At 35.2% G+C, this 19,734-nt stretch overlaps 2 protein-coding genes and 1 long non-coding RNA gene across 3 annotated transcripts; 1 reads left to right on the forward strand and 2 right to left on the reverse strand.

Annotated features, from left to right (window-relative positions):
- Positions 1 to 1,284: 1,284 nt before the first annotated feature.
- Positions 1,285 to 3,062, reverse strand: LOC130591918 (uncharacterized). Its single transcript, XR_008969865.1, has 3 exons — positions 3,049 to 3,062; positions 2,741 to 2,929; positions 1,285 to 2,642 (listed from the first exon to the last, which is right to left on the reverse strand). It is a non-coding gene; the product is annotated as an uncharacterized LOC130591918 (long non-coding RNA).
- Positions 3,063 to 3,226: 164 nt separating this feature from the next.
- On the reverse strand, positions 3,227 to 6,806 carry LOC104895707 (inositol-3-phosphate synthase). The gene is given in 6 exon segments (XM_057395905.1): positions 3,227 to 3,644; positions 4,075 to 4,165; positions 4,168 to 4,321; positions 5,403 to 5,538; positions 6,217 to 6,285; positions 6,390 to 6,806. Coding segments are annotated over 6 exon segments (1,044 nt in total). The 5' UTR covers positions 6,581 to 6,806; the 3' UTR covers positions 3,227 to 3,241.
- An 11,339-nt stretch (positions 6,807 to 18,145) lies between these two features.
- LOC125498880 (uncharacterized) lies at positions 18,146 to 18,826 on the forward strand. Its single transcript, XM_057395671.1, has one exon. It carries the CDS (start codon positions 18,146 to 18,148, stop codon positions 18,824 to 18,826), a length of 681 nt encoding a protein of 226 aa, XP_057251654.1.
- The last annotated feature ends 908 nt before the right edge of the window (positions 18,827 to 19,734 follow it).

Here is a 19,734-nt window from a genome sequence, read left to right on the forward strand (position 1 = left end):
ATTTGTCTTTGAAAGGTTTTAGATACAGCAGGAGTTTTGGCTTTAGGTACTGTTTTGGAGGTCTTGTCTGTGAAAGGGTGTTAGAAACATGAATTTTAGCTTTAGGAGGAGGTTTAGCTGTAGGAGGTACTGTTTTGGTTGCTGGGGTGGTTTTAAGAGGGGAGTTATTGAGCTGTTGTGAGGTACTGTTGTCCAACAAAGGATTTGATTTGCTTTTATTGACTGAACTAAGGTTTGAGTGTGTGGATGATGTGGCAACATCTTTTTTGTGGGACCAATGTTTTGTGGGTCCCTCCTTGGTTTCAGCTTTTCCCTATACCCCAAACCAAGTACAACATCTGTTGGATTCTTCTGTAAATTAGGCAACTTATCTCCATGTAACACATATATTTCTACAGACCCATTGTTCATTACCACTTTACCCAACTCCACAACATCTTTATCTTCCACAATCCTCACAAGACCATTGACCAACCTTCTACCTGAGACCAAATAATATAGTGCTCCCACTTTCTCATAATCCCCACACTTCTTAGCTAGCTCAAGTAAGTCCCACCAACAAACTAAATTAGGGTATGTATCAAAAGTCCTACCTTTCCCTCCCTCATACACTAAGTCTCCATTAGCTTCATTCTTAAAAACTGGTGGAACATCAAGGTAATACCGGTAGCTATTCTAACCTACCAAAGTCAGGAAAAAAATAAAGAAGCAAAAAAAGAACACAAAAAACATCACAAAATAAAAACCAACAATTTCAAAACAAGGGAAAAAACGCAGCTTTAACTGGGTATTAGCCCTTAATTTGAAAACCCACAAATCGATCTCCAACATATCATTCTAGGCAATTTCAGTCATCAAACAATTCGCATCTTCAGAAAACTAGGGTTTAGTCTTAAATTTCAATTTTTTACAAAATTGAAGAATATTATATATGGGGTTACAAAATTACCGGAAAATATGATTTTTGAGTTCGAAATTGAACTCCCTTTCTTCAGTTACTCCAGCTTTCACTTCACCAATGTCGCTATGTAATTCACTTCAATTGAAGGTGCAAAAATGGAAGAACTCCCGCCAATTTCACTCTGATAGAGATAGAAGAGAGAGAAGAGTTTGAGATCTGACTATGATGGTTGAGCATTTTGGGAGGGAAATTAAAACCCAAGAGTCAACATTGCAAATGTTACATTTTCTCCGGTTTCCACTCACTTAGGTGCATTAAAAATTAAAAAAGTCAAAGGTTAGATTATTAAATAATAATTTAAAGGTAAGATTATTTTGAGCGAATGACCAAAAAATTGAATTATTAGAATCAATTTTTCCAATTATATTTTTGACAACAGCATATATATTCAATGAAAAAAATTAGAGCTTAAGGTAACCACAGCAAACTTAGGCAATACTTAATAATTCCATAATTACATAGATTAAGCTAAGCAAGAAAAACTGCATTACTCTCAATATTGCTAACACCAACAACTATACATTACAAAGACGGACAAGGGATCCACTACCAGGAAAAGTTGATGGACCTAAGAAACATTTTAAAACAGAAATAATGAAGACAGAAAAAAAGGGGCAAGACCACCACAAAGCTAAAATTTCATTAATGGGTGCTGCCTTTCCAGTCACTAATGCGAAAACACAACAGCAATAAGCACAAATTAACAACTTCCAGATCAACGTCTCTTTTATTTGCGAAGCGCCCTTTGGGGGATGTGGCTGTGGCTGTGGCTGTGGCGGCTGCTGCTGCTGCTGTGCTGCTTGTGTAGATGCTACTCTACTTGTACTCGAGAATCATGTTGTTCTCGGGAGCTAAACCGACGCATGCCCTCATAATGTTCTCCAGCATTGCCCTCTGTTTCGAGAGCGCGTTCACCACAGGAGTGCCCGGTGGAACCTATCAAATTGTTCAAGATCTCAACTTTTTAGTACACAACTTGCGATAAATTTTCTGAATATGGTATAACAAGTTTGATTACTTAAGCTTTAGCAAAAGGCAATATTGACTAATGACTTTTTAAGAGAGCATAGTCATATTATAAGCATCAATGACAAGCATAGTGGGCACTAGACTCTTGTATCATGTCTGACACGTATGTGTCCAAGTATCTCTGACTCGACTAATTTATGAAAATTTTCAATGATTTTGGCCCAAAATGAAGTATCCAAGTGTCCGAGTCCATGTGAGTGTCAAGGATCTGACATGTACTTACGGTGATCCCATGTAACTATGAAACTCGTTATTTAATACTGGTGCATATAGCCATATGGTATCAACTATCACGATGGCAATTTGAATAAGTTAAAAGGGGGTAAAAAATTTTAAGCCTTCTAAAATAGCCCTATATTTCCGCAGAAGCGCTAGTATACCTGTCACTTTCCCCCCAAAATAACAACAAAAGTCATTTTGATGATGTTTCATGTGGGCTTTTTCTTGTGCACCACCTTCAAATTACTCACGATATTACTCTTGGATTTGACCGGCAAGATTTGACGCCTTAAATTGACAATATACTTACTAGTAACTGTAAGCCCAAAAAAAGAAGCAAAAGCAATCAACAAGAGGGGAATAGAACTTACAAAGGTGCTTTAGTAAGGTAACTGAGTATGGTAGCAACTGGATGGAAGGAGTGGAACTTGTCCTGCAATTTGCAGAAACCAATTACCATAAATGAATATGACCAAATTGAAACATGACCAATCACTCCATGATCAATAGATCATCAATAAGACTAATTACCTCTGTTTCAGCCTTGAATTCAATGCGGGTGCTAAGCTCAGCAAGGAGGACCAAATCGAGGATAATCGGTGCAGCCAAGAGAGAGTCTCTACAGGTGTTGTGCAGGACGATGGTGTTCTTTCCGCCCATAAATATCTCGGATGTGTACTCATCCATGGCTCTCTTGCTGTCTCCCACATATGGAACATACTTCATTTGCAAAATTTCACACATAACACCCCAAAAAGATTAGTCTGACTTTCAAGAGGTAATGTACCAGCAACACCAGAAACACATTTATTCTCTGAAAATTATGTATGTATGTATACCTTAATGACAACACATGATCAGGTGTTCACCAGGCTCATACAAGATACCATTACTAGCAACCATGTCATCAACCACATTACTCTTTGATATCTCTTTAGACCTGAAGGTCTGAGGTGCTGAAAGGTTCATCCGTCATTGTTTCCCAAGTGTTGTAGCTCACAATTGATGTCGGCTGCCATTTCATATGTTAAATCAGTAATTGTTCACAACAATCCACTTATCTTTACTAGTAATAGGAGTGAGGAAAGGATACCTTAATACCAGCCCAACAAGGAAATCCACAAGCACGGATTTCATCTTAGTCTGACCACTCTTGAAGTCATCTCCTCCGATTAAACTGTTATTCTTAGTGGCGAGCTCTATGAGTCCAGGGACAAAGGTGTTCTGAGGACTACCATTGATGAAAGGTATGTTTTCAAGGACACAAGCAAGTGCAAACAAAGTCGATGGTGAGATCTCGGACTCGTTCCTTTCAACGGATGCCAACAGGTTCTCTGTGGTGTCATTCAGCCCTTCCACCACATTGCTGTACCTCTCTGTGTTTGCTGTCCAAAGCACCACTACTTTGTCCACTTTGTTCTTCTCCTTGAACTCCCTTCAAGTTTATTAGAAAATTGTAAGCATAAAATCTCCCACAATTCCAATCATAATTTTCCACAAAGTTGCATACAGCAAAGTTTAGTCACCCCAATCACCCCCCAAAAAAACACACTAGTACAAAGCTGACCTTTATGTGATTTTGAGTGATTAAGTCTAGTTACATACTATATTTCCTATTTACGCAATCCTGTGAAGGGCAACTACTTTTTTATGTGAATTCAACCACTTTCCAAAGATTTTTTATGTTATTGCCTACATCGAAATGTCCAAGTGTTCAAAACATGTACAGGATTCCATGTGCACAGGTACAATAAACAACAAATTTGACTGCAAAAGGGTAGTAAACACTAAACAGAACCGATTAAAAAAAGAAAAAACCTCTACTAAACAGTAAATTAAGTAGAAATAATTAATTAAACAATCACCTGATGTCCTTAATGACTTGCTCAACTTGCTCCTTTTTAGTGCCCTTAATGATGTTATTAGCACGAGAATCTTGGTTGGCAGCAATAAAACAGGATCATAAATTCCAGGGAGGGGAATCATGTGCTCCATGTAGGGCCTCAATTGCTTTTGCAAATCAATGTCCAAGACCTTTGCCCTGGTCATCGCATCTGCCAAATTCATGTCACTTATGTCCCAACCCCCAAACACTATGTCATCTGGGTTCACCTGTTTCATTCCAATTTCATGTCACTTCATTATCATATCCTCAAGCAAAAGTGCATCTTAATTAACTAATCCTGAAAAACTAAACGAGAAGTATCGAACATTTAAAGAAATGAACATGTTTTTCATCTTGTTAGATATTACATATACAGTACAACACTTTTGTAAAGTTCATGCATGGTCATCATCATTAGCCTACTAATTACTCTCATTAGCAACTTTACCAAGATGGGATCAATTGCCTCATATGAGGATCTTACGTAGTGAAGTTGTATTACTGTCAATTTAGACTAGTTGTACAAGTTGATATAACAGAAAGGAAATCTAATCGTCGATATTGACCATCCTCTCATACGCCCCTTCAATTATTCACAAGCTTTTTAGGGAATATAGTGAAGCATGCATAAGAGTGGCAACCAGCACATCACCCACAAAGTGATCACAAGTCAAGATTCTTTCCAATGGTTAACACGGGGTAACCCCATTAAGACATGCATTAGCAATAACCTCATTATAACCTTACTAATACTTGTCACTAACACCACATATGCATTATGTTCGCATCATCAACTATTAGTTTGACGCACCGTATATAGAAATTTTGTAAAAGTAAATAGTAGTAGTAGTAGCTAAAATTTATTTTAGAAATTTATTCACAATACTCCTACCAAGTGACATCTACACAAATATATTAAAAGACGTGCGTGAAAATGTATACACGCCACATGATACCTCCACACAATATATACACGCCACGTGGCACATCTATTCTCCAATAGAATTGTCCAATGTGTACACAAGTGACAAGTCATGTCAATAACAAAAGTGAAATTAGTTTGCAATAAAATTTGAACCCGTGACCTTTTGCAATTATATATGATACAATTACCATCCTAACCAACTTTTAATCATGTTTTAAGTTGTACCTTTTAAATGTTGAGTTTTACTTAATACATCTTAATGCGAATGGGAAAAAATACATATCAACTATTTGTAAAACAGTACCAACCCGGAACAACGCCCTAGTCCAAATACTAGTTTAATATAAAAACGAGGGTATATAGCAAGATAGAGAATTCTATACCATAGGAAGGAGGCTCTTGAAAGGAGCATAAATTTCTTCTCCATTGAAAGAACCAACACGAATTGAGGATGCCTGAGTTAGGGATCCAAAATAATTGGCTTGCTGAATCTTGTCCTTTGTTGCCCACGAAATTCCCCTGCATGTCCATCAATCAGTCAAGTACCAGACACATAATTGCTCTGTTTCTCAACAAGCCTAACATCGACATTTTACACTAACCTTAACACTTGCATGTCCACTATATTTAGGTTCATTCTCTCTCGTATCACATGGGTCCACTTATTGCATGTTTACTCTTTTTTGAGGTTCATTCTCTCTCGTATCACATGGATCCACTTTATTGCATGTTTACTCTTTTAAAGGTTTGTTCTTTTTCGTATCTCATGGGTCCACTTATTACATGCTTACTCTTTTTTAAGGTTTGTTCTCTCTCGTATCACATGGGTCCACATTGTTGCATGTTTACGTCTCTCGTATAACATGAGTCCACATTTTATTCATATCTAATCACATTTTATTCATATCTAATTTTATATGACAAAAATGATGGGTCCACTATCATGTTCAAATTAAATTTAAATCAATCAAATGATCATTTTTCATCAATTAAACAAATCTAACTCAAGTTGTCTTAAAAAATGTAAACTCCTGCCTCTTTCTCCTTTTCGTTTTAAATGCAACAAGGGTATTCTTTGTGAGATATAAAATATTCATCTAATGCATTTAAAACGAAAAAAGTATAAAACATTAATCCCTACCCAACATGCAACACATCTACGATAAGCTAAAAGGGATAGAAAAAAAGGAAGCTTACTCGCGGTTAGCGATGACACCACCGGTGAGGGTACAACCGTTGTTGCCACCCCATCCAACCAACATCACCCTGAAAAACCACCAACAATAAATCTATATATCAATAATCTCGTTAATATTATTATTATTTTTTTATTAAATAAAAAAAACCCAGAAAAAATAATAAAAAATTACCCAAGTTTAGGGACGTGGGTGTCAGTTTTAAACTCATATTTGACAGATTTAGGTTTGACGATCCACTGATAACCGCAACCTTTGCGATTTTCGTGAACCAATTCAGTGGTTTCATAATTATAAACCGAATGAATTTCATTCTCAGTGTAGGTAACATTTGGGCTTTCTACCTTGAAATTATCGATGAACATTTTTAGATTTTTCTTACAAAAATTTCAATTGAAAAAACCGTGAATTTAGGATCTGTTTTATTTTTGTTTTCTGGGAGAGAAAAACAGAGAGAGAGAAAGAGGAAGAAGAAGAGTGAGGAAATGAGAGTCCTAGAAGAACTAGAAAGCTCTAATTTGGGAACCTCTTTGCCTTTTTCTTACTTTTCTCTCTCTTATGAATTATGAGTTAGAAGTTGAGAATGGTGACTCAAATGTTTTTCTTGGCTTCGTATATATAGACCCACGAGTTCACTTTCATGTGTGTCCACTTGGACGTTTTTGTGGCTATGATCATCACTCTTTTCACACTTTTTCTTTTTTTTTTTTTTTGCTTTTCAAAAAGGAAATTAATCCATTTTTTAATTTATTTATAAAAGTCCCTTCAAAAGTAATTTAATAAAGACAAATAGGTAATATTAAAATGATAATAACAATATATTTCCAATTCAGTTGTATAACATTCTCATTTTCATACCATTCTATGTAGTATTGTACCTTGATAATTTCAACCAAAATCAAGCATATTAGTTTGGTTCGTATTTGATTTAATAGTAAGGAGAACATCCTGTTAATCTCAAGGTTGAGGGTTCAATTTCCACTAGAGTCACTTTGAGGGTATGGAATAGGAATTTCTCTTACTCTTCCCCTTTACTCTCAAGTGTCTGGCCCATTAAAACCCGAGCAGGGTCCATGCCACTTCTTCTTACCAAAAAAAAAAAATTTGGTTCTACGTAAAATATTGTTACGGATGTTTGGGGATTTAGAAATGACCTCATGCGGACTCAATCTCATAAAATTTAGAATTTCTATATTAAACATGATGGCCAAGTGGTGATTTGAATCTTTAAAGCCTTTTAATCTTATCCTTGGATAAGATTAAAGGCCTTGGATTATGCAAATCGTCATTGATAATTTCAAATTTATGTTTGCTGAATTTTCTTTTTACTCTATAGCTTATATTTTTTGAAAAACTCAATAGAGTAGCACATTACTACTACCTCTCGAAAAAGAGTCATACTATTTCCACTACGAAAGTTTATTTACTTTGTTGTTGGTTGGTCTTGATTCGTTAAGTTACTATCTTGAAAGAAGAGTGACCTAACTTCTATTTGTACCTATTTCTTTGAAAAAATCAACCAAAATCCCCTTAAATCGTTTATTTACATGGTAAGGAAAAAGACCATGTCTAGACTTTAACATGCACGACTTTCTTATTTAACATTTGCAGGTAAGATACTTGAGAGCAGGGGCAAAGATAAAAGGAATCCTTATCCCCTAGTACTGCAGTTGGGAGGATTCGACAATCGACCTTAAGATTACAAGGCAAATCCTCAATCAACTACACCAACCAATATTAGACAATCCCCATTAAATCTAGTTGATAGCAATATAGTATTTCTTTTGGTAATTTTTTCATGTAAAAAAAAAACAAAACACAAACCAAACGCAATGGTGATTTCTTTCTAGTATAGCCTATACAGACTTGGCTATCCATGTGGATTGTGGAGTATTTCCTCGGTTTCACATAAATTATTTACTTTTCTTTTTGGGTACACATTTTACAAAAATTACTAACATCGATTTTCTATTTTGAGAGACGAGGTAGTAGGTACATCAATAATTTTTGTTTTATTATCCACATCTCATTACTTCATACTCCATCCGTTTCTTTTTAATCTACACACTTTTCTTTTTAGTCTTTTTCTTTTTAATCTACACATTGTTGCTTTTTCTATTATTGGTAACATATCATATCTACTTTCTCCTCTTTTTCCACCCATGTCATTCACTTTTTAATATTTTAACCTACTTCCTCCGTTTCAAAATAGATGGTACATTGTGATTAAAATGGACTCCTAGGCAAAATTTCATAAGTATGTTTAAGTAGTATAAAGGGAGGTAGATTAATTCTAGTGGTCCCATGTGAAGAGGAGGGAGAAAGAAAAAGTTGGGGACCACATGTATTAATTAAGTAAAATGGTAAAAGTGTAAGGCAAAAGTTACTCAATAAGGAAAAAAAAACAATGTATCATCTATTTTGAAACACCCATAAATAGACAATGTATCATCTATTTTGAAACACCCATAAATAGACAATGTATCATCTATTTTGAACCGGAGGAAGTACTTTTTTTGTTTCTCTCTCTCACTTTTCAGTTTCTCTCTCCACCTTTTCAGTTTCTCTTTCATACTTTTGCACTTCCTCCTTGGTTCTCTCTCAAAATAAAATGAGTAAATTAAAATTAAACGGAAGGAGTAGTTGTTTCTCTCTCCTTAACTCCAGATTTTTTATTTCTCCCACCAACTTCTTCCAATTTCTTTGCTTCTTGTTATAAGACAATTCAGTAAATTTTTCATAAACGCAGAGATTAGGAGGTAATTCGTTTTGGACTTTTGCCATTGTGAAACTATTGGGTCAGATCGTCTGACCCAATGTGTTTGGTCGGACGGGCTGAGCCCAAAATATTCACAAAAGAAATTAGAGATTCTGAAATTCCTTCAATGTCGGTTCTCCCAAGTCCCAACAATCAGCTTCATCCCAAAGTCCTTCAATGTCCACCAAACTATTGAAATCCACAAAAACCATCCTTCTCTCTCCTCGCTTCCTTCGCGTCATTTTGTTCTCGACCCACAATGAAAAACCCTTTAGTTCCATTGACCCACCTCTTCCAAAGAAACTCTCATTCAAACTCAGTGCTCATGGCCGCACGTGGGACGATCCTTACTATGGGATGTCTAACATCAACGACCTAGATTTCATCTCTTATCTCCATCGAGAAAACTATATACTTTCATTTAGAGGTAACTTAATTACTTTCATTTAGAGGTAAGTTACTTTCATTTAGAGGTAAATTACTTTCATTTAGAGGTAAGTTACTTTCATTTAGAGGTAAGTTACATCCAACTGAAAAAAATTTAAAACCAACTGAACAAAAATTGCAACCAACTGAAAAAAATTTGAAACCAACTGAAAAAAAAATTGAAACCAACTGAATTTTTTTTGAAACCAACTGAAAAAAAATTGAAACCAACTAAAAATCGTCCGACCAAAGATTATGGTCGGACGGTCTGACACAATACCTTCTCTTTGCCATTTGAGTTTTTTTAGGTGTTTGTCTCAAGATTTTTCTTTTAAGTATTGTTCAAGCAGACTCTCAAATTAGGCTTGTTCAAGTATTCCTTTGAATTTTTTATTATCTTTCCCACCCTTTTTATAGTAATATATTATTGTTGTTACTGTTTTTATTGTTATTATTATTATTAGTATAAATGTATAAAATCAGATATAGAGAGTACTTGGTCAAGAATAAGTGCTTGGCCAACTTGAAAAAACTCCCTATTTCTTTTTTTCTTTTGGTTCTTTTCATTAGAACCCACCCTTGTTTTCAATGAATATATTCTATCTTTATGAGCCTGATTTACAAATATCTTACTTCGATTTTTCAACCTGTAACTTGATGATTCTTTCCCAAAATAAGCTAATAAACATATAACGTGAAGTATAAACTAAATAGGATTAAGTCTTTCCTAAGCTAATTTATCCCCTTTTAAGTACTATCTTCATATTGTTTTGTGTTTCATACTAATAGTTTTGTTCAATTTATTATCAGTCCGTATAAGAAAAAATAAATTCAAATAAACAAAAATAAGTGGTAAAAAACATACCCATATTGAAATAAACCCAACATCTTTTAGCAAGGTTTTGGAAGAACTTAAACAATCATATGCTTAGAAAATTTTAAGTTTTTAATACCTACTACATTTTAAGTCATATATACTGTAAGTTGATTTATATTTCTTCCCCTATAAAAAATGCAAAATTTGCATTTTTAGAGTCAAATTTTACAAAATTTGACTATAAATTTTCACCATTATATAAAATAATATGGTCATGTGAGATTTTTAAATTCATGTTAATGTGTAATTTCAACAAATAATTTTTTGATATTTTTTTTATCAATACATACTAAAGATATTCATGGTCAAAGACTCCAATTTGTGCATTGAAGACTGTGAAAACTCAAGTGTTGCGTTATTTTTGGCATGGAGAAAGGATATAACTTACACCGCCAAAGTCCCACGAAATAACGTAAAATACATATCTTCATATAACATTATATAGTGAAATAAACATGAAATGAGGTAGGCTCAAGTGGTGAATTTTTCCATCTTCCCTAACAAAGTCTAGATTTTAATTCCTACCTCAAACATTAATCTGGGTGGGTTATATGTGAGTTGTCTGATTTTAACGGACTTCTAAGTTAGGACTTTGTGTGAAGTAGTGATGGCCACTAGTGCGGGCTGGGCGGGCCGGACCATGGGTCGTAGTGGGCTGGCTGAGATTTCATGGCCCAGGTTTGGACCGTGAAACTCATGGGTTGGACGGGCTGGTCCGCAGGCTGAAAAATCTTGGCCCACATCGGTCTGTTACCGGTTTTCACGTTTCGTGAGGCGGTTTTGATGGATTGTGGGTCTAGTGGGCTGGGTCGGGCTGGCATAAGAACTTTTTTTGGAATTATACAATCGTTTAAATTATTCATTATTGTTACAGAAAATCTTTAAAATGAATTAAAATATATATACATTATTAATATTAATGAATAATTTCATTATTTTTAAATTTGATTGAATGATAATATATGCAATTTGATATAAATATATACAATTTGATTAAAATATACACATTTTGGTTCAATATTTACTTGGATTGGGCTGGTCCGGCTCACGGATCGGGGTGGACCAGTTTTGTGGTCTGGGATGGGCGGTTTTAGTAGCGGGCTTTAGTGGGTTGGGCTCAAGAAATCTAGCCCACAACCCTCCCACCAATTTCACGGTTCGAGTTGAGCTGGACAGTGTTTTTTGCTTGCCCGGCCCACACGGCCCACGAGATGTGTTGGGCTAGATTGATATGCACTATCAACCATCTCTAGTGTGAAGAGATCCTAGATGATTTCTTCTCACCTTTAAACATCTACTATAAAATTGTCTTACTATAACCTCCTTCAGTATCAATGGCGCGTAACATCACGTCCTAACATAAGTACATAACCAAGTAAGCAAGTATACGTGAAACTCAACCAACCACCTGTGCAAAATAACACCAAAAATAAAAAGAAGTTGACAGTCATTCAGAGTTCACAGTTCACACTCGCTCTTTCTTCATCTTATAATTTGACGCTTGTTGTCTTGATGTCCTCAATCAATTTTAACTACGCATTACTAGCTTTCTTTGGGCCTACAGCCCTTTCGGGAGCTACTCTGAGGCTGACTGAGAGCCTAATTAGTAATTACAAAACAAAGTGAAAACAGCAAGTTTTGCTTTCTCTTTGATTCTTTACATAAAAAAAAAAAAAAAACTAATATGAACTCGGTACACACTAACTTAGTATACACCTTATCCATTTCACGTGAGTTTTAATGATTACAACCTTTTGTTTTTACCGCGTTCAGTGTTGCATGTTAGTGTATTTTAAAATGATATAATTTATTAAAAAAATCATAGTATTTTGCTGAGTTTTTTGGCATGATAGTGTTGCATGTTATAGTGTATATTGACATGATATAGTGTATTTTGAAATGATATAGTGTATTTTGACATGATAGTGTTTTGCTGTGTTTTTTGACATGATAGTGTTGCATGATATATTGTGTTTTGACATAATATAGTGTATTTTGAAATGTTATAGTGTAGTTTATTTGTATATCACACAAAATTATTATAATCGATCGTTATAATGTTTGACATAATAGTGTATTTTGACATGATATAGTGTATTTTAAAATGATATAGTGTATGTTTGTTCTGAACAACTGTTTTTGTTAAAATTTTAGGGCGAGAGAATCTTATCGGATTTTGGAAAGCGGGAGTGACTAGTTTGTAGTGGGGCACGTGTCTAGGCCTGGTCCACGCTATTTTTAATGTGAACCGGGTCCACACAAGACGGATTGTTCTTTACAATAGTTACATCTCGTAAATTAGGATGCCATTTTGGGAAAAAAAACGACATGCGTGTGGTTCTACACGTTAGTTCCTGATCCCTTGCGCCTTTCCAGATGCTCCTCCTTCTGTAACATTTCGCGCGTTGTACATAACTCGTGATTAGGGTTTGGCCATTTGGGGTGAGAATGAGAAAAAACACTATTAGCTAGCGATAAGCCTGATTATCACTATATATTAGGTAAAATCTTGTAATTCCAGTATATTACCACATACAAACATGTATTAATTTGTCAATAACAAGTCTCAAATTAAACACATAAATAGGGGTTGAGTGTCTTAAACACACAAATTAAATAGGAATTTCGCATTAAAGTTATGATGTATAGCGAACAACACATGTAGTTTCCCACATTGATAAAAAAGAGAGATGTATTTATTTTATATTTTAAAGGGGTTATTCCCCTTATTGCCATATGGTTTTAAAGGGAACCTCCTTTGTCTTGTCAAGTGGACTTCCTTGTGATGGGTGCGGCACAGGCCCATATTTCACAGATTCTTACAAATATCCAGTTGCACCTTTCTAAGGAAAAAAGCTTGCGAAACACGATAATTATTCATTCAATTTTTCCTTTTTGATAGAGATCAAAGTTGTAGTTTTTGACAAAAAAAAAGATTTAACACACACAAACAAAGATTGATTTATAAATAAAAAAAATCTCAAACACATAAATGGGGATTAATTTATAAATAAAGCTTCTTTAATACACAAACAGGAAATTATAAATTACAAGATTGTCCATGATAGTGGTCAAGCTAATAGTGTTTTACCACTCGTCTGGGGGTACTTTGAATTCTCTTATAGAAGTATTAAGCGAGTGATGAATAATTTATATATGCTCAATTTTTGATATACAAAAAAAGAATAATACATTATATATATATATATATATATATATATATATTGCTAGCCAAAAGCTCGATAAATTTTGTAACATCTGATCCATACGAAGTCGAATTTATCGTCACCAATGTACATCTAGGGCCAACAAATGTTTTTAGTAACCGACACAAGTTATTCCGTCGTATTTTGTCTTCACTCATGCGTATCTAGTGAAATTTCCCATGAGGTCACCCATTCTGGCTACTCCTAGCCAAACACGCTTAACTCTGAAGTAACATAGGAAATGAACTATCGAAAAGAAAGACACATCTTGTTGGAATGAGTAACCAGCTAAATCCCTTTAAAACAATCATAAAAGATATTACAAATTTAATTGGAACTTTGGATCTCTGCAAAACTTATAGTGTGCCTTTTCATCTTTAAAGATCTTCATACTTTTTTATTTAAAGTCGTTCCAAAATACCTTTTACTAATTTATTATATTTGGTAAAGATTTACTCCTTTTTACTTTACCCTACTTGTTGAAATCAACAATTCCACACATGTTCCACAACAGCATTTGCTCTCCATTCAAATAAACAAAAAAAAATCTATATTCACACTCTTTGCCTTAGTTTTTGTTGCCACAACAAATATGAAGATAATTTGAGAATTCTCAAATCTGTGTAACAATTTGATTTTTCTAATACATATTCAGATTGAAACTCTAGTAAACAATGGAATAGTAAATGGAGATAATTGTCTAGCTATTATGTTCATTCTCATGCAAACAAATACTTTTTGTTTAATATTTTATCCATTTCATAATAGTTGCAACCTTCTAACTTTTTCCGACTATTCATGTACTTTGCACCGAAATTTTGTGACTAATGTATGATTAAAACTTTAGCATGCAAGATATTAATTATTGGATTTACCTTAACATCTATTTACAAGATTTCAACTTTTTATGATTTTGAAAATTTATATAATTAGAGATACTAATATCAAAGTTGTGTATTGGCAAGAGTGAAAGTCAAAACGTTATACTATAAAAAAACGCAGATAAGTATACAATTATGTAGATACGCAGTTACGCACGCTAATGCATGAATGTTGAATAGAAAACCTATATTGTTACTCCTTTTATTTGTTAACAGATGCAATACTTTTACGTCCATGATCCCCAATTCATTACTCATATACTTGGTCATATATAACTTTAGCTATGTGATCGTCAAACTTCTAAAAAGTCAATATATTGAAAATGTACATCAAACAAATCTAACATCATACGATGTTAGGTTTACACAACATTAAAAGAAATACAATTAAACTTTGTAAACTTCGACCATAAATGAACTTCTCGTATTTGTTTAAAAACAGAGAATATGTATGATGCTCAATAATATTCCAATTATAAGGCAACTCAATCACCGTCGGCCCGTTTGGTAGTCGTTAATAAATTGCGGTAATGGGAATGAATTTCAAGTATAATTTTATTAGGGAAGTATCCTTAGCATCTCCATGGGGAGACAATTTTTCTCTATGGACAACCAATCTCACCCCTAAACTTGTGTTTTTGTCTCCAAGGGGAAGCAATTTTCATTACCACTCATTACCACCTACAAGGTGATATTGGATGGGAATGAAAACAAGAAGAAAAGTGGACATTTTAGGATAAATTAGCATTACCAGGGGAGTGGACAATGATATTTTTCACAAATTTACACACGAATTCATTCCCATTACCACCATTTATGACCAACTACCAAACGGGCCGTGTATGTACGTAGTCCAATCAAAAAAGTTAAGAATTAAATTACACTCCTAAGATTCCAGAATGCTCCAATCGAGCTCCACCACAACCTCTTATACTCCTCTAAAGCGATGAGATGGCTAAGAAGAACAAAACAAAAGCAAAGTTATAGGAGCAAAATAGCAAAACGAAGGGTGGACATAAACGAGGCAAAACATATATGTTACTCATTGATATGGAGTATATATTTGTGGCGAAGTTAGTAAAGTTATGAATAGAAAAAAAATTACTACCTCCATTTTAGAAATAATCACAATGAATACATTATAACACCCAATCCATACAAAGTCGAGTCTACCAATGCGTATTTAGGGTGAACAACAGCTCTTAATAATCAAAACAAATTCTTCCGGCGCATATTGTTTTCACTCATGTGCACCCTGAGAAACTTCTAATGAGGTCACCCATCACTTGACTATTCTTAGCCAAGCACACGTATCTTTGGAGTAAGCTAGGAAATGAGATCTATAAAAGAAAGAAACATATTGTTGAAATGACTAACCTGCTAAATCGCTTTAAAGCAATTATGAGGGATATTACATGCACCGTTTATTTTTTCACGTACGCCAAGACACTTGTTTGTACATCAATATCTATAATCGTATATAAATAAAAATTATAAAAAGTTAATATTTGCAATTCTCGCATTGAGACGAATTTAACAATATCTTACTTGACTATGTTGTTTTATGTGATAACGGTGAGATAAATTGTGAAAGTTGATCGATTAATATAGTGCTCAAATAAGAAAAAAATACATCTATTATGAAATGGATGCAGTAAAACATATAATAAGGGGATGGATATGAAAGTGATCAAAGAGCCAAACTACGAAGTGAAAAGAGGTAAAGGGGAAACTAGAAGAATTTTGTCGTCTAAATTTCAGAAGACCACGAAAAAGAAACGTGTGGTATGGGAGGAGTGGGGTGAGAGGGGGTGGTCCATGCCTAGCAGTTGGTTCTTGTACATCTGACCTGTTTTGCACCTCACTGCATATCATATCAAGATTCAACCATTCAATAATCTCTAGTTTTTTCTAGTTACATCTTTAAGATTCCTAATTATTGCGACGGTAACTGTTCTTCCTCGTTAATTTGTTATTGCTGTTCAAAGTTTTTGATCAAGTATATTTCTCCTCCTAAGTCTAAAATACTATGCGTATTTTATATAAATTAGTGTGTGGTCCGAGCGCTATCCAGGAGCAGAGATGGCCAGTAGTGCGGACCAATCCAGCTCGGCCCACGATCATATTATAATTAGTGTGTGGCCCGAGCGTTGTCCGGGAGTAGAGATGGTCAATAGTGCGGACCAATCCAGCCCAGCCCACTTCGTGGGTCGGGCCCGTAAAAAGCTCGGTCCAACCCAACTCGAACCGTATAATTGGTGGGGAGATTGTGGGCCAGATTTCTTAATCAAGTTGCATATATTTTAATCAAATTGCATATACTTCCTCCGTTTTTTTTTAGATGTTACACTTTCAAAAATTGTGGTTTTCTAGGCAAAAATTGGAGGAGTGATTAGGAGAGAATAAGTATAGGGGATTAAAGGGGTGGGACCATTGCACATGGGGGTTTAAGGGAAAGGAGGAGAGAGAAAAGAGGACCACTAGTTGGTTCCCTCCAATTCTCTATTACCTACACGCTGATGAGAGAGGGGAAGGGGAGCCAAAATTTTGGCCGCAAAACCAATTCCCTCCAAAATTTTCATAAAGTTGAAAATTTGCAAAAAATTGAAATTCAGCATTTCAAACATTGTTTAAGGCTACATTTTCCAAACTCTATCCTCTATATAAACCCCCAAAAATTAAATGAGGGCTTATTCCCCAAAATGAGGTGAGAGAAAATATTATTTAGCACCATGGTTTAGTTTCTTTACAAAAATCAGATTGTTCCCACAAATCACTGCACACACATTGTAAGGAACAATTACAAAAAATTCCTACTTAATTAAGAACTGAAGTTTCCAAAAAAACTTCACACTTCAGTCTTCAAAAAATCTGGTCCAGCTTATAAACAGATGGGGTCAGCAGATGATGGAGGAGCAGGGGAGTTTGCCTTCAAGAGCTGCTGGAAATAGAAGGCATGGAGGATGAGTTGCTGATGCATGAGATGTGGACACATTACAACAGTGATGATGACACAGAGGATGATATGATGGAGGTACAACAGCAGCCAGATGGCAGTCAATCAGGCAACCAAATCACCAGGGTAACCCACAACAACAAAACACAGAAATAGAACACAATGTAAGTTCAACAACCCAAAAAACACTTAACTTTAACAAAAAGAAGAATGTTGGTTGATGACCTACTTACCTCTGAAATAAATGGTAAATTTGCATGGGGTTTAAAAACAGAAATAGCAAAAAAGCATGGCATAAGTAGGATGACATTAGATAGGATATGGAAAGATGCAAAAAAACAGAGAGAAGCTGGGCATGCCATAGATGTGAGAAACAAAAAAGCAGGAAGATGTGGTAGGAAGCTTAAAGTATATGATGACAAATGGCTTCAGTCAGTCCCACTTAATCTGAGGACAAGTATAAGGGCATTTGCTGGATATCTTAAAATCCCCCCCTCCACTGTTTACAGTCTATTGAAACGGGGCAAGCTGAGAAGTCACACTAGCAGCACCCACCCAAAACTGACTGAAGATCATAAGATTCAAAGAATGAAGTGGGTGTTACAACACATATTACCAGCAACAAGGACACAACCACCTAAATTTGTTTGACATGCAAAATGTTGTTCACATAGATGAGAAGTGGTTTTATTTAAGTCCAGATATGAGAAGGTTTTATTTGCTTCCTGCTGAAGATGACCCTTATAGTTGCTGTCAGTCCAAGAGGTTTAAATAAAAGCCATGTTCATGTGTCCACATCTAGACCTATTAAGGACAGTGAGGAAGGATGATACATGATGGGAAATTTGGTATCTACCCTTTTGTTGAGTATGCAAGAGCTAAGTATTCAACAAAAAACAGAAGGGCAGGTACTATGTTGACAAAGGCAATTGAAAGTGTTACACTACCAGTTATGAGGGATATGATAGTTAACACTATCATACCTGCCATAATGAGGAATTGGCCAGAAGGTGTGTCCAAAGAAATCTACATACAACAAGACAATGCTAGACCTCACATTCATGCATCAGACCCACAATTTATTGCAGCAGCAACTCAGAATGGATTCAATATCCAACTCATCAATCAGCCAGCTCAGTCCCCTGACTTAAATGTGCTAGACTTGGGGTTTTTTAGAGCAATTCAGGCACTACAATATCAATCATTTCCTAAGAACCTAGATGAACTGATTTTAAGAGTCCAGGACTGTTATGATTTCTTTGACCCAGAAGTTTTGAAGTACACTTGGTTGCAATTACAATATGTTATGGTAGAAATACTAAAGTGCAAAGGGGGGAACAATTTCAAGAATCCACACCATGCAAAGAGAAAGTTAGAGAGATTGGGATTACTTCCAGAAAATGTAACAGTGGACCAAGCTGTGATAGATGAGGCAGTTACATACTTGAATGAGAGGTTTGTGAATGTAGGAGAAGCATTTGACTACTTAGATGCACATCAAGAGTAGAATGGGCAGAAGATGTGGCAAGTTTTTTTTGAACATAACTACACTGTGTATGAAGGAAAAGAATGGGGAGCAACTTTTTGGTATATATCTAGTATAGAAGAAGATGAAGGATCTACTTGCACAAATACACAGGATCTACTTTTTGTTAAAGATTATAGACAACATGAAGCAACACTTCTAAGCAAACCAGAAAGTTTTTTGGGGGTTCTTGTTTAGTTATTAGACTATTTTGTACATGTTGAAGGACTGGTTTGTATAAGCAGTGATCCAAGCATTTAATGAAGTCAAGCAATTATGGTTATTTTTATTCTTTTGCATGTCAACAAGTTTAAAGTAAGGTGTGTGTTTTTAAAATCCATCAGGGTTAATTCAATGGCTCATTGAGGAAGCAATGGATGATTTAAAACCTCAACTTATTGGTTTAACACCAATAAGGAGCAAATCATCTATTGCTCTTCAAGCCCAATGTATGAGTCCCTTCATCATTTGGATTTTATTTTTAAAATACATTTGGGACTCAAGGGGGGAAGCAAGAGGGACTCATTGTGTAAACAGTGGGGGACTTAACTTAACTCAGCACCCAAAAACAGAAGGCAACCAAAAAACACAAGGCAACCAAAAACAGAAGTACATCATTAGCCATTTGTTCATCCTCAAACCTCCTATCCAAACCAACACCCATAGGCTTCCCAACAATACATGCCAACCACATACACAAGGCAACCAAAAACAGCCAACCAAAATACACAATCCAACCAAAACAGAAGCCTACCAAAATCAGAACCCAACCAACATTTCATAGGCAACCAAAAACAGCCAACCAAAATATTCATAGGCAACCAAATACACAATCCAACCAAAAAATATTCATACCCAACCAAATACACAAGGCAACCAAAAACATAAGC

Source organism: Beta vulgaris, chromosome 6 (assembly GCF_026745355.1).
Source record: "Beta vulgaris subsp. vulgaris cultivar EL10 chromosome 6, EL10.2, whole genome shotgun sequence".
NCBI classification, from domain to species: domain Eukaryota; kingdom Viridiplantae; phylum Streptophyta; class Magnoliopsida; order Caryophyllales; family Amaranthaceae; genus Beta; species Beta vulgaris.